This window comes from Thamnophis elegans, chromosome 15 (genome assembly GCF_009769535.1).
Source record: "Thamnophis elegans isolate rThaEle1 chromosome 15, rThaEle1.pri, whole genome shotgun sequence".
NCBI classification, from domain to species: Eukaryota; Metazoa; Chordata; class Lepidosauria; order Squamata; family Colubridae; genus Thamnophis; species Thamnophis elegans.
This window is the reverse complement of record NC_045555.1, coordinates 19,511,059-19,525,461: the sequence shown is the minus strand read 5'-3', so window position 1 is coordinate 19,525,461 and position 14,403 is coordinate 19,511,059. Positions and strand designations below refer to the sequence as shown.

Genomic DNA, 14,403 nt, shown 5'->3' with positions numbered 1-14,403 from the left:
CATAATTGGCAAGGAGTCTCTGAGAGTCATGAACAAATCTTCACACTAATTAAACAAACTAATTGCCTCCTGCAAACTCTCCTTTCGCTCCTCTTTATTCCCTATGGGAGGGGCCATTCACCTTCCACCTGTGACTTTACTCCCACGTCTACCCTGATTTCTGAGTTATTCTTTTCTTCTGGCAGCTTTGCGCATGCTCACATTGGGAACAGGCTCCAGCTGTTCTACCCCACTGATCTCCATCTCCAAAGGCAGCTGATAACTTTTGGACGGTCCTGGCCCCATCTCTGCCTCCGATGCAGAACACTCATCAGAGCCTTCCCCAGATTTCAGGACTGGCCCATGTTCCTCCCCAACCTCCTCACTGTCTGAGTCTGCCACCAACTCTGCTGTCCGGCCACAACAATGTTGCCCTAATGCAGGGGTGTCAAACTCACATTATCACGGCATCTAAACCGGGCGTGGGCATAGCCAGTGTGTGATGCATTCCACTTGTGGGCCCGGAGTTTGGCAGCCTTGCCCTAATGTTTCACCTGAGTAGTGTTTCAAGACAACAGGCAGATTAGATTTCTTTCCTGATCAGAAGCACCTATTCCAGTCAAGGTGGTTTCAGAGCAGTGCAGTATTTTAGAGCAGTGCCCAACCTTTTGGGCACCTGGGACTGGTTCCATGGAAAAGTTTTTCTGTGGATCGGGCGTGCTTTTGTGTTCTGCCTGCATCCCACGTCCTGGTTTCTGGCATGCCACAGCCCAGGGCCAATCCTTGGCCCAGGGCCGTGAGGGTGAATCTATGGCACATGTGCCAAAGGTGGCAAGCAGCACCCTCTATGTGGGTACGCGAATCATCTTAATTCAGTTCCACCATGCATGCGCGCAGGCCTCCCACTGGCCAGCTGGTCATTGGGTCTCTGCCACGAATGTGGGGGGGAGCAAATGTGGGGGGCACACATGCATGCATGGGGTGGGTCACGTGTGAGGGCCCATGCGTGCATGGGGGTCATGTGGTGGGCTCTGCACACATGTGCAGGGATGCACACGTGCACGGGTTTGGGAGTGCGGGGGGCATGCATGCATGTTCAGGGGCGAGGCACATGTGCGGGGACTGCACATGCATTGCATTGGGGGGGATCAGGCACACACATGCACATATGTGCTTTGGGCACTCAGTCTGGAAAAGGTTAGCCATCACTGGCCAGGGGATGGGGACCCCGGCTTTAGAGCACAGAAAGCAGGTAATGAACATATACAGTTGATTGTAGATGTTTGCCCATTTTTTAAAAGAAAAATTCCTGCCTATTGTCTACAACCAAACCTCCTGAAACGTTGGATGTTTGCAAGGTAACACACAAGAAATTGTTGGCTCTCAGATCATGAATATTGAACGTTCTATTTAAAATGCACTTTTTAGAATTACCTTTGTAGCATTCATGAGCAACCTGCTACAAGCTAAGACCCAAGCTGAGAATTTAAATGATTTCAGCTAATAGAAATCAAGAGAAAATAAACAAAAATTAAGGAATTATTCATTCTCATCCTAAAGAGTAATGTTTACTCCCAAACTCTTAAGGGAACCAGAATTCTTAATCCCCACTGAACTTAAGTTCATTGGAGTAAGGATGAGATACAAAGGTAGTACAGAATATCATTATACATAAGACTTGAATGGAACTGACTTGGTAGAAACCAATTTATCTGTTACTAATTACAAAATTCTATTATAAACAGCACAAGAAAAGGTTACTAAAGGCAAAACAAATTCTAAATTTACAAAAGGAAATAGGACAAACCACTTAAGGTGGCGCAGTGGTTAAATGCAGCACTGCAGGCTACTGCTAGATCAGCAGTTCAGCGGCTCAAATCTCACCGGCTCAGGGTTGACTCAGCCTTCCATCCTTCCAAGGTGGGTAAAATGAGGACCCAGATTGTTGGGGGCAATATGCTGACTCTCTGTAAACCGCTTAGAGAGGGCTGAAAGCCCTATGAAGCGGTATATAAGTCGTCTGCTATATATATTGCTATTAAGGGGCAAAAAGGGCTGAAATAGAACAAGGGTTGTGGTACCTTAGAAAGTGGTTTGCAAAAGCAGATAATGCAATTGCAAGGCAATTTTATGTACACAGTAATCCTTATTACCACACTTGGTAATTTTACGTCAGTGCTGCCATAAAACAAGTCAGCGCATCACCAGCCCCAATTTTATGACAATTTTTATTGAAGCTACTAGTGAATCAGGTAAGCATTAAGCAAATACAACTTCGTCAGTTCACTTTTTTTTTTTAAATCAAACACTGACTGGGAATATTGCAAATTGCAATTGGGACCACAAGCTGCTGCAACTGGTCATAAATTCAAGTCTTCAGTGAAAATTATTCCCAGATAAGCATGTGGGATTCAACCTTTGAAAGAATCCAATTTGTCATTATTCTTACTGTGATTAAATGCTATTAGTTTATTTACCACTATTAGTTTGTATTGCATAGAAATGAGACAAGACAAACCCACTGGAAAATGCGCATTTTATTACAATTTTAAAATATAAGCCTTAGTATCTTCAAAAATAGCAATTGTGAAGATACAGTAGTATCAGTACAAAATTTTAGAAAAAGACATATCTTAATACTACAAATACATAAACAGGTTTACAGCCAATTATTACAGAAAAGTTAGCTTTACCTTTAAAATTATGAATCCAAATATTGAAATTGCATTTGTTAAAAATTACTAAATAACAAGTCCATTGTTCCCTTTGCATATTTTTTTGCATAATACTTGCTAATACATTGACCTAATGAAGCCCTGTATCTTGATTAAAGCAGGTAAATCAGTATGGCATAACCATTACATTATATTTTAGAATTTATCTTGCCATGAAGCTGAAAATAGGTTTGATGATAGTGACAATGGTATTTAGCTCAGTGAAATATACCGATTTTGAATATTATACTACTTGCAGTTTCATGGAAACAAGTCCTGAGTCTTTTGGTGCTCAATGCCTTTGCTGTGGGAATTTGTAGAGGGAGATATTTCTTTAAGGTGCATCCATATTTAAAAAGTTTCTACTTTATACATTGCTTTTGGGGGAAGAGGGGAACAGGCAAAAATGAATTCTAGGTGAATTCCAGATATTTGGGGTTGCAATGCTCGTTATCCCTGAATATTGGCCATGCAGGCTAAAACTTCTCAGAACTAGAGACAGAAACATGGGTACCTACTCTGGCAACACCAGAGGAATGAAAGGTGAGCAATCTGCAGGCCACATGTGGCATTCTCTCTACTCCATTTTCAGTTCCTAAGGCAAGGGTGTTAAGGAGTGAATAATTATCTTACTTTACCGTTATTTAAATTCTAGTCATTTAAGACTGAAATTGAAAGGAGCTACTGCACCATTGAAAGCTGTCACACACCCACAGAAACAGGAATATTGTCAAAATGGATGAAGTAGCAAATTTTCAGCTTTTAACACTACACAAGGAAATGCAACATGCTCACAAAACATAGCCCTGACAATATCACCAGCCACGGCTCTCTGGTTTCTAGAGAGGAAACACTCTTTATTCCCTGAAGCTTCTGAAGTATCTTTTACAGCAGGGGTGTCAAATGTGCGGCCCACGGGCCAAATGCATCACGTGCTGCCCCCCACCCCCACTCACTTTAGCAAAGGGGGGGGGAGTCCCAATAAGTCACATGACGCCACCATGACGACACAGGTTTTACACTCCTGCTCTACAGTAACACAGATAGCAAGAACTTAAAAGTAGCCAATAAACCTACCTTTTGCATTGTGAAATCAAATTTATTTGATGTTGCCTTGATAATTTTTTTAAAACCTAAAATGCCAACTGAAGAAGTGTTTAAATTTGGTCTGATGTGGTGGAAGAGACAAGTTGGGATGATTATTTGCCTGACTTAGCCCTGTGAGCTTTTCTATATAAAGAGACAAATGTCCTTAAAGGAAACATAAAATTAAGATGAATGTTCTCTTTCTTATATAATACAAAGTTTCCCAATCAAAGGTCTAGAGTAAGAGAAAACTAGGAAACGTAAATGCTAGGACATATTGTATGCCTTTTAATCACATTCTATTCTTCCTGTACTCAACATAACACTAATAAATACAATGAAATGTAAAAGCAGGTTCTCTTTCTGAGATAAAATCTATTTCTGATGCTCAGAATAATATAGAAAGTATAATTTATTTTCTTATATTGGATAGACCTCCAGGATTCCACACTGTTAGCTCTTCTCCAGAGGATACTATATATTTTGCCTGATTATTATTATTAGTTTCTTCTTAAGCCAAAAACTGAATCTTCTTTTGGGATTTACTTACTTTTGCTTAAAGCCTAGTTTCAAGTGAGAAAAAAAACCCATTTTTTTCAAGTATTATTTTTAAAATATTGCTAGGATTTATAGCTATGATAAGCCGAAAACTATCAACTATCAATTTCTTTAATTGTTAAATATTATTTTAAAAGCACTTGACATGATTTTTTACATCCAGATGCAATACTTAAAGCATGTTATCCTAAAAGATAGGAAGACTTTTTTGACCAGCAAAGGCAAGTCATCTTTCAAGAAACTAGCAGAGCAATGTTTTCCAAACTACCACTTCAAAAATCAGACCTTTAAATACATGCATGACTTTATAAGAATTCCAGATTTTGCTGCGAGAAAAGGTTGAAGTAAGCAATCAATGTCATCTGTACAGAGTAGGGCTTTGTCTAGCCTACTAATCAAACAATTGAAGTACTCTAGTTTTCTCTTATCCCTTACACATCTAAGCACAGCCCAAATAAGAACACTTCAGCTTGGTTATAGATAAATAAGTCACCCAAACAACACTTAAAAACACACACAAACATGAAAAATTTCTGAAAACACCTACAAAATGCAATTTTTTTTGAAAAATTTTTTTTTTTCAAAAGTGCTGGTTAGATGTCAATTATCATTAAATTTGTGCAACACATGATAAAATATATTTGACTGCAGAATCTGGTGTGTTTTTTTTCTATCCAACATATTCCTATTCCTTTTTACATACAATAGGCAAACTAAATTCAATTTCGAAGGATACCTTTGAAATCCTTTAACCTGTTTCAGTACACTCATAAGTAGTAGTTGATAAAAAAGATAGTATTAATTAGTAGAACAATATTTTGCATACAAAAGTTTCAGCTTTCAACAAGTAATGCTGTAAAGATTCTTTGCATGAAAATCTGGACAGCAGATCCCCTACTGGTGCTGAACCTATTTGGATGGATGGATGGATGGATGGATGGATGGATGGATGGATGGAAGAAAGGAATATAAATTGCTGACTGTACAGAAACAGGCAACTATGATTTTCATCATCAGCTATGCTAAATGCACAGGCTAACTCAAACCATTACAGCAAAATACAAAAGCCACAAAGAAACAACCTAACCCAACAAGTGTCTTCATGTCACAGGGCATTGAAAGGAATTTCTAAATGAAATGAAAATGGCTGGTTTTATGAGGTGGTGCAGCTCCCTTCCATGACCTTAAACAACTCTTTGGACCCAAGCCATTCAGAGGATTACTTCCAAAATATGCCCTGTGATCTTCAATCTTTCATGCTCTCGACTTGGACAACTGTGGGAATTTTAGAATACAATGTATTTCAACCACATGTTGCCCAATATAGTACAGAAATTCTACAGATGTGCCATGTTTATTAAGCACTGGACATCAGCTAACACTGAAGCCACAATTAAGAATCTCATGAAATTATTTCATTGATGAAGCACAGAAATCTAAAGAGCTATTCAGATTCACAAACGTTTCATTTAGTAAAAATTGGTTCCTCCTCTCAAAAGAAAAAATATATATAATTTAATTTTTGGTACTTGTGAAACCAAAGATAACATGCATCCAGGTGGTCTCTTCCTTTCACTTGTGTGACTGAAATAAAGCTGTGTTGAGAATATGAATCCATAAATGCCAACTGTTTCTCAGAGAATGGGAAGAAGGCACAGGACCAGAACACAGCAGGCCTATAGATAACTATTAGTACAGATGTTTGTTTTTAGCTGAACGGTGTAGATTAGAAGTATACTTGTGGCCTTTTCTTCACTTTGTATTTTAGTGAGCCATATCGCACCTGGAACAAATAAAGAATGTTGTAAAAGATTTCAAGATATCCACAACACAATTTCTAATACAAAAAAAATCTGATGTTGGTTGCTATTTCCTGGTGGGGAGGGGAGGAAATGGCATCCAGCATGAGGATATGAATAAAGGCAAATAGCAACCTGTAGCAGAATGCAATAATGGCTTTTTGGGAACTCTTCAAACAAAATATGTGAGTAAAAAGTAAATAAGTGAGCAACATTATTAATGAGAGACATTCCTCAAGATGACATTGGCACTTATACTTGGCAGTATAAGTACTAGTTTTTTAGGCATTTAAGTAAGTGGGCATCCAAATATAACCACAAACACTTATCTACTTTTACAAGAAGAAATAGTGTGCAATCTTGGTTTTCCCTCTTGCCCCCTTTAGGGTTCTTTTCCCCCTAAATAAAACCAAACTTTGCTACTTGAATAGACCAGGATCAAATTCTGGTTTGCAGTTTTCTTGCATTGAGATTCAGAAAAGGTAAGCTTCCACTTTAAAATCTTTTCAATAAAAATATTTAATGACTCCCACCTTTTTATTTAGAGCATTTCATACTGTCAAGAACAGATTTACTTGCCTCTCTGCGTCCTTTTATCGTTTTTACAGATTTCATACTTTGTGTTCGACGAAGACCTCTTTGAGCAAACATCTCATCTTCTGAATATGTCCCTTCCCTCTCTTCATCTGTTTTATCATCTTCAGAATCCTTTTTTACTGGAATACCATAACCTGACGGGTAAAACCACAATTCAAAATAACTGTTTTACCAATGATTGATCATTTCCTACTTTAAAAAAGAAGGGTCAAATGCTTCAAGATTAATATTTAAGGCTTAAAAATGTTTAAGAAAATGAGGCAATTTCCCCCCTCAAAATGATTGCTGTACAAAATGTGTAACTAATCGATATGCCTGAAGGTAAATGCAGCAGTAAAAAGACCCAGAAAATACTTGTTTTTTTCCATACCTGTGATAGTAAATGGCTTGGCCAAAGTGAAAATAAAGGAAAACTGGTTTATGTAAATTAAGTAGATGGGAAGAATCCATGAAGGAATGGAGATAGGAACTTCTTTGTGTAGGGTTACATTTACTCATTTAGAAAAACTCTTTGAAGCGATAGTATCAATTCCATGCCTGTACCCCAAGCCGAGGGTCGCGGTGGCTCAGTGGCTAAGATGCTGAGCTTGTCGATCGAAAAGTTGGCAGTTTGGCAGTTCAAATCCCTAGCGCCTTGTAACAGAGTGGGCTCCCATTTACTCGCCCCAGCTTCAGCCAACCTAGCAGTTCGAAAGCATGTAGGTAAGAGTGTTCTGTGCGTCTTCAGGGTTTAGTCATGCCAGTCACATGACCACAGAGATGTCTTCGGACAGTGCTGTCTCTTCTGCTTTTTAATGGAGATGAGCACCGCCCCCTAGAGTCGGGAACGACTAGCACATATGTGTGAGGGGAACCTTTACCTTTACACCAAGCTGATGATTTTGGAGGCAGGCAATAAAAAGTAGGGCCTACAAGAGTCTCTGAGGGAATTTTCTTTGAAACTCTGGCAGCAAATCTCATAGAATCAACATTGCAAGTTTCAAGAGAGGGAAAAGTGGCTCTGGTGATCGAACTTCAATAGAGGGTCATCCACCACTGCTTATACAAAACCTAGGAAATCAGAACTAGCCCAGCTTAATAATATACCAACCTAAGGGTTCATTGGGAATTGAGCCCTTGCTTTTTTTTTGGTAGCAGGCAAAGTCTGGTAGTGCCTTTGTCCTATTGGCTCATCATCTGGTATTGCTGTGAGGTCATGCATACTGAAACTCCGCAATTTCTCTGTTATTGCTCCTTGACCCTGTAGTATTGAAGAGGAAAAAGGAGGTGTCATTCAATGGAAGGAAGGAGTCCTCTGTCCAAACTGATATAGAGTCACGTGAAAAAGAGGGCACCTCACTGAAATTTTTGTCTTAACTTTTTTTCAACACATTTCAACATACAGCTATTTATCTTCATTTCAACAATATTGATAAAGGAGATATAATAATGACCACACACCAGTTACAGCTGAGAGTTTTAGGTACCAAAACATACCCCAAAATTGGATCAGCTCCAGAGGCTTTATAGGAGCCTGGGGAAGGAGAAAACAGCCTCCCCTCCCCAGAGGCTGTTTGGAGGCTTCAGGAGCTTCCCTGAAGCCTCCGGAGTGCAAAAACCGAACTTCCGGTTTGCTCGTAGGGCCGTTTTTAGTCCTTTGGAGCCTTCAGGGGCCTTCAGGAGGCTTCCCTGAAGGCTCCGGAGGACTAAAAACAGCCCTACGAGCAAACAGGTTGTTTTTTGTCCTCTGGAGCCTTCAGGGAAGCCTCCAGAGGGCTTAAACTGGCCCTAGTGCAAACTGGAAGTCCGTTCCTGAACTTGCGGTTTGCCCGTAGGGCTGGTTTTTTGCGCTCCGGAGGCTTCAGGGAAACTGCTGAAGCCTCCGGAGGGCCTCTGGGGGGAGGCTGTTTTCGCCCTCCCCAGGCTCCTATAAAGCCTCTGGAAAATGGCTTTAAAAAGGCTGAACTCAGCTGACAGGGAAACGCCTCGCGTGCCCTGACAAATGTGACACACGTGCCATACGTTTGCCATCCGATTCTATTCTATTCTATTCTATATACAGTTGCAAGAAAAAGTATGTGAACCCCTTGGGATTATGTGGAGTTTTGCATGAATTGGTCATAAAATGTGCTCTGAACTTCATCTAAGTCACAATAGAAAAACACAGTCTGCTGAAAATAATACTACCCAAACATTAGATGTTGCCATGGTTTAATTGCACATAACATGTAAACATTCACAGTGCAGGGAGGAAAAAGTATGTGAACCCTTGGTCTTAATAACTGGTTGACCCTCCTTTGGCAGCAATAACCTCAACCAAACGTTTCTTGTAGTTGCAGATCAGACCTGCACAACGATCTGGGGTAATTGTGGGCCACTCCTCTTCACAAAACTGTTTCAGTGTAGCAATATTCTTGGGATGTCTGGTGTGAATCGCTCTCTTAAGGTCATGCCACAGCATTTCAATCGGGTTGAGGTCAGGACTCTGACTGGGCCACTCCAGAGGGCGTATTCTGTGCTGTTGAAGCCATTTTTGTGTTGACTTACTTGCATGCTTTGGGTCATTGTCCTGTTGCATCACCCATCCCCTGCGGAGCTTCAGTTGGCAGACAGATGGTCGTACGTTTTCCTGCAAAATGTCTTGATAAACTCTGGAATTCATTTTCCCATCAATGACAGCTATCCGTCCAGGCCCTGAGGCAGCAAAGCAGCCCCAAACCATGATGCTCCCTCCGCCATGTTTTATAGTGGGGATGAGGTTTTGATGTTGGTGTGCTGTGCCTTTTTTTCTCCACACATAGTATTGTGTGTTTTTCCCAAACAACTCAATTTTGGTGTCATCTGTCATCAGTATATTTTGCCAGTAGTGCTGTGGAACATCCAGGTGCTCTTTTGCAAACTTCAAACATGCTGCAATATTTTTTGGGGGACAGCAATGGCTTCCTCCGTGGTGTCCTCCCATGTACTCCATTCTTGTTTAATGTTTTCCTTATTGTAGATGTGTCAACAAAAATGTTAGCATGTGCCAGAGATTTCTATAGGTCTTTAGCTGACACTCTAGGATTCTTCTTTACCTCATGAAGCATTCTGCACTGTGCTCTTGCAGTCATTTTTACAGGACGACCACACCTAGGGAGAGTAGCAAGAGTGCTAAACTTTCTCCATTTGTAGACAGTCTGTCTTACCGTGGACACATGAACATCAAGCCTTTTGGAGATACTTTTGTAACCCTTTCTAGCTTCATGCAAGTCAACAATTCTTGATCGTAGGTCTTCTGAGAGCTCTTTTCTGCGAGGCATGGTTCACATCAGACAGTGCTTCTTGAAACCAGTAAACCCACAACAGGTGCGTGTTTTTAAAGGGCAGAACAGCTGTCAGCAACACATCCAATATCATCACACTGATTGGAGTCAAGGTTGGCTCACTCCTGGCTCCAATTAGCTCTTGGAGATGTCATTAGGCTAGGGCCTCACATACTTTTTCCTCCCTGCACTGTGAATGTTTACATGTTATGTGCAATTAAACCATGGCAACATCTAATGTTTGTGTAGTATTATTTTCAGCAGACTGTGTTTGTCTATTGTTGTGACTTAGATGAAGTTCAGAGCACATTTTATGACCAATTCATGCAAAACTCCATGTAATCCCAAGGGGTTCACATACTTTTTCTTGCAACTGTAAGTGATTCTATAGTTATCATTGTAAACCGCTGTAGGGTGATAATTCAGAACTGAATTTGTTTCTTTCCTATTCTATACAGCCCTTGTCCCTTTCCTCTATAAAGGTTAGATATTTTTTTCTCCCTCCAAAATTAATTAAATTCAACAACTAAATACATAATTCAGTGTGTAAAAGGAGCCTTATTCAAATTATGACTCTTTCAATGTCTATTCTGTAAAGTCGGAGCACCGTATTAAAAGCCTACCTTGATTAATTTATACACTAATACTATTAGCCAATCCTCTCAATTCTGTCTGAAAGAAATTTGGTTTAATATAATCCCAGATGTGAAGGGCTGAATGGTGTCATTTAATTTTTTAATTTTAATTTTTTTTTCTGTTCAAATACCAGTACTTATTAGAGGTATATGGTCATCTAAATACAGCTCTAATCCATAGCACAAATGCTGACTCTCGTACCTTTGTTCTTGAGGGAAAAAAAGATAATATTAGCAATTGTAATTATTAAGTAAACACGCACACATTTAAAGTATTTTGTAAGCAAGCAAGATGAGAAGTTGTTCAGACAGCTCCAATCTCTGGAGGTCACACTGTTTGAAGCAAAGGAAATGAAATGTTTCCACAGCAGGCAAAGCACCCCTGGAAACCATAAACAAGCCACATCGTTTAGAAGAAGGAACCTGCCTTCATTTCAAGAAGTTAAGATTCAAGACATTCAGGAAAGGGTGATCACAGGTTAGCAAGGTTAGAATACTTGCCTTAGGAAACTCTAGGTTTATCTACTATAATCGCAGGAATGCCAAGGTCATGTCATTTTTATCAACTCTAATCTGTAAGGCGTTAAGGGATTCAGATGGTGACACAAATAGCAGCAGATAACAGAAGACTTCTGCTGTTAGTATACTGAATACCCCAGTGACTGTAAAACAGCAATGGGAATACCATATTTTTCGGAGTATAAAACACACTTCCCCCACCCCTAAAAGAGGGTGAAAATTTGGGTGCGTCTTATACATTGAATCTAGTCCCACCCACCCGTTGGCCCTCACCCTTTGACCTCTGCCTCCCAGCAATTTGCCTCCTTGCAGCAAACAGTCTGTTTCAGCTTCAGGTTCAGCACAGCTTGATTAGCACAAGCAACTGATAGTCTGTTGTTTCGGCCTCCTGACCACCAGCTGTTTCAGTCTGCAGCGATTGCCATTGCCTATTGCCACCTCTGTACGCCCCATTTTCTGCCCATTCTGATCCCTAGCACCTGGAACGGACGGAATATGGGGCACACAGAGGCCGAAAACGGGGTTTGCGGAGGCTAAAAACGTGGCACACGGAGGCGGCAATAGGCTATGGCAATCCCTGCAGCCTGAAACAGCTGATGGTTGGGAGGCTGATCCAATCAACAATCAGCTGATTGTGCTAATCAGACTGTGCTGAAATTGAAAGTGAAACACGCTGTTTGCTGCAAAGGGGCAAATTGCTGAGAGGCAGAGAGAGAGGCAGATTTCTTTTCTTGTTTTCCTCCCCAAAAGGTAGGTGTGTCTTATATTTTGGAGCATCTTATACTCTGAAAAATATGGTAAGTTGTGGACTACTCAGGTTTATTTTAGGAATTAGGGGCCTTGTGACCTATATTACACACTATACTAAGCCTTGATTTGCTTACTCATAGTATCTGAGTATATCACAATTGGCTAAATTTACACAAACACACTAAGCTACAAGCAAGAAAGCCAGACAATGTTTGAATTAATGGTATATCTGAATCTCACCCAAGTCCTCTGGTGCTCTTAATTTAATTGCTGCTCAATTTAAGGATGTAAAACTATTCAATTGTTTGCATCTTTCTAGAGATATTTCTGACTGAAAATCAGTTTCACAATTTCACCATGAGAAAAATAGAATAAAATGAATAAAAATATGGGTTTGGGCAGCATGAATAATGTGATGTGGAATACTCTGGCCTTACAAAATCGGGATTTCTCATCATGGAAATGCTCGTGGTAAACCAAATTGCTGAAAATCTGACATAAGATGAAGGAGCAAGATGAAATAATTCCATCTACCATTAAAAGAAGCTAAATTACTGCAAAGCTGTTTGTGATCTGATCAGCATTAGAATCTGGCTTCTTCTATCAATAGCCCTGTTTAAAGTCATAAACAACCCTGGTTCATGGTTCTTTTTTAAGCAGTGGTAATGTGCTCAGCAGTTTGTTTACTAGACTCCTTGAGCAGAAATGTTATCAGACAACTTGTGTAAATGTGTATCTTCACAATAAACAGAACTCTGAAGAACTGAGAATAATATTAGTATGTTTTGGGAATTCACTGATTTCACTGATCAGATGTTCCACTTTAGCATTTCAATTAATATCATCTGAAGGAAAACAGACATCTAAACTGCAGGTTCAGGAAACCTGGAAGTTTAATTATGCAACTTACATACCAAGGTCCATATTTCCCACTGCCTTTCCCACCTTAATGGGCAAATTCTGCACAGTATTTATCAGAAGAGACTTCCTAGGAATAAGTAGCTATAGCTTATATCAGTGATGGCAAACCTTTTCAGCACCAAGTGCCCAAACCAGAACACACATGCATGTGTGCGCATGTGTGTGCATGCACACGCCAGAGTGCCCGAAACCCAAAGACCAGGTGGCCAGTACACGCATGCCTGTTTTTTGGCCGGTTTCTGGGCCTTTTTCAGGCCATTTTCTGGTGCTCTGGCACCTGTGAGTACCAGAAAACCAGAAGAGCAGCTGGCGATGGTACGTATGCCCACAGAGAAGACTCTGCATGCCACCTCTGGCACATATGCCATAGGTTCACCATCCCGGGCTTATATTTTGGGGGCTTGAGTGGCCAGAGAATATTCCACTGGTGTTCTCAATAAACACAAACTAGTTAATTTTTTACAAATGTTGGATTTTACACGGACTAAAGTGATCACTGCTACTTTATAGAAACTGCTTGGCAACTTCTACTGATGCCTAGATCAGTTAGCCCCCTCCCCAATTTGGTTCTATGCACATCAATGATGAAGGGTGATCCTAGATTAAAATAGATAATTGTCTCTGGAGTTTTGCTGATAAGAAATGAATGCCAAAGATTTTGGAATTTGTTTTTAGCTAAGAGCTGAAACATGGGGTAAAAAGAGAATGTGTTATATTTTAAGAGAGAGTGATAAGTTACTAAAATTGTTTATACTTCAGATGAAGTTATTTTTTTCTTTTTCACACATTTTATTTGTTATTTTATATTTTATTAGAATGTAAAAATGGAGATATCTGGTATTTTAGGAAAATTACAGATAATTAGGAACATGCCTGAATCCATGTGAAAAGCCCAATTTGGCTGTCTACTAGTATCAGACAGCAGTAAGCATCAGCAGTTAAATTCAAATTCATCCATTTCTTTTCCTTACAAATTTGAATTGATCAGGGAACCATATTAACATCCTAGCCAACCATACTGATCACTGTTTCATGCTTTAATCTTCCATGAACATTTACCTCAACTTGATTGAAGGACAGCAGAAAGAAGTCAGAAATCCTGTGGAATGTGATTTACCACCAAGAAAAGCAACAAGAGAGAAAAAAGAGTCATCTTCATTGTTTAAAAAGTCAACTCTTATTTGAGAGAACATACTTTTCAGAATACGCTGTTTAGAAAAAGGTTATCCAGCTTTTCACCTTATACCTTTAGTGTACACACATCCCCACTCACCCATTTTATGCTACATGGTAAATACTTAACATGCGGTACTGTTTACCTTTACAGCGGCAGTCACTGCAGCAGTGGCAGCTAAGTTTAAGCCTTGTTTACCAAAGTTCACCATTGTTTCATAACCACGTTCTTTGGCTTGCACAATGTACTCATCAATCTCCTAGGAAGAAATATATATGTAGTACAGGTATTAATTTAATCTGTTATTGGCAATATATAACATTCATATCTTGGCACAAAGCACAAGATAGTAATGTAGAGGGATATTCAGCCAGTTCAAACCGATTCGCC

At 39.9% G+C, this 14,403-nt stretch overlaps 1 protein-coding gene across 1 annotated transcript in view; it reads right to left on the bottom strand.

Moving 5' to 3' along the window:
- Window positions 1-2,500: 2,500 nt before the first annotated feature.
- The window catches only part of REEP3 (receptor accessory protein 3), a 44,151-nt gene continuing 32,248 nt past the window's right edge, over window positions 2,501-14,403 (bottom strand). Inside the window, 5 exon segments of the mRNA XM_032231844.1 lie at window positions 2,501-6,120; window positions 6,716-6,867; window positions 7,824-7,851; window positions 7,854-7,973; window positions 14,159-14,272. Of these exon segments, the coding sequence (XP_032087735.1) occupies window positions 6,064-6,120; window positions 6,716-6,867; window positions 7,824-7,851; window positions 7,854-7,973; window positions 14,159-14,272 (471 nt within the window). The 3' untranslated portion in view covers window positions 2,501-6,063.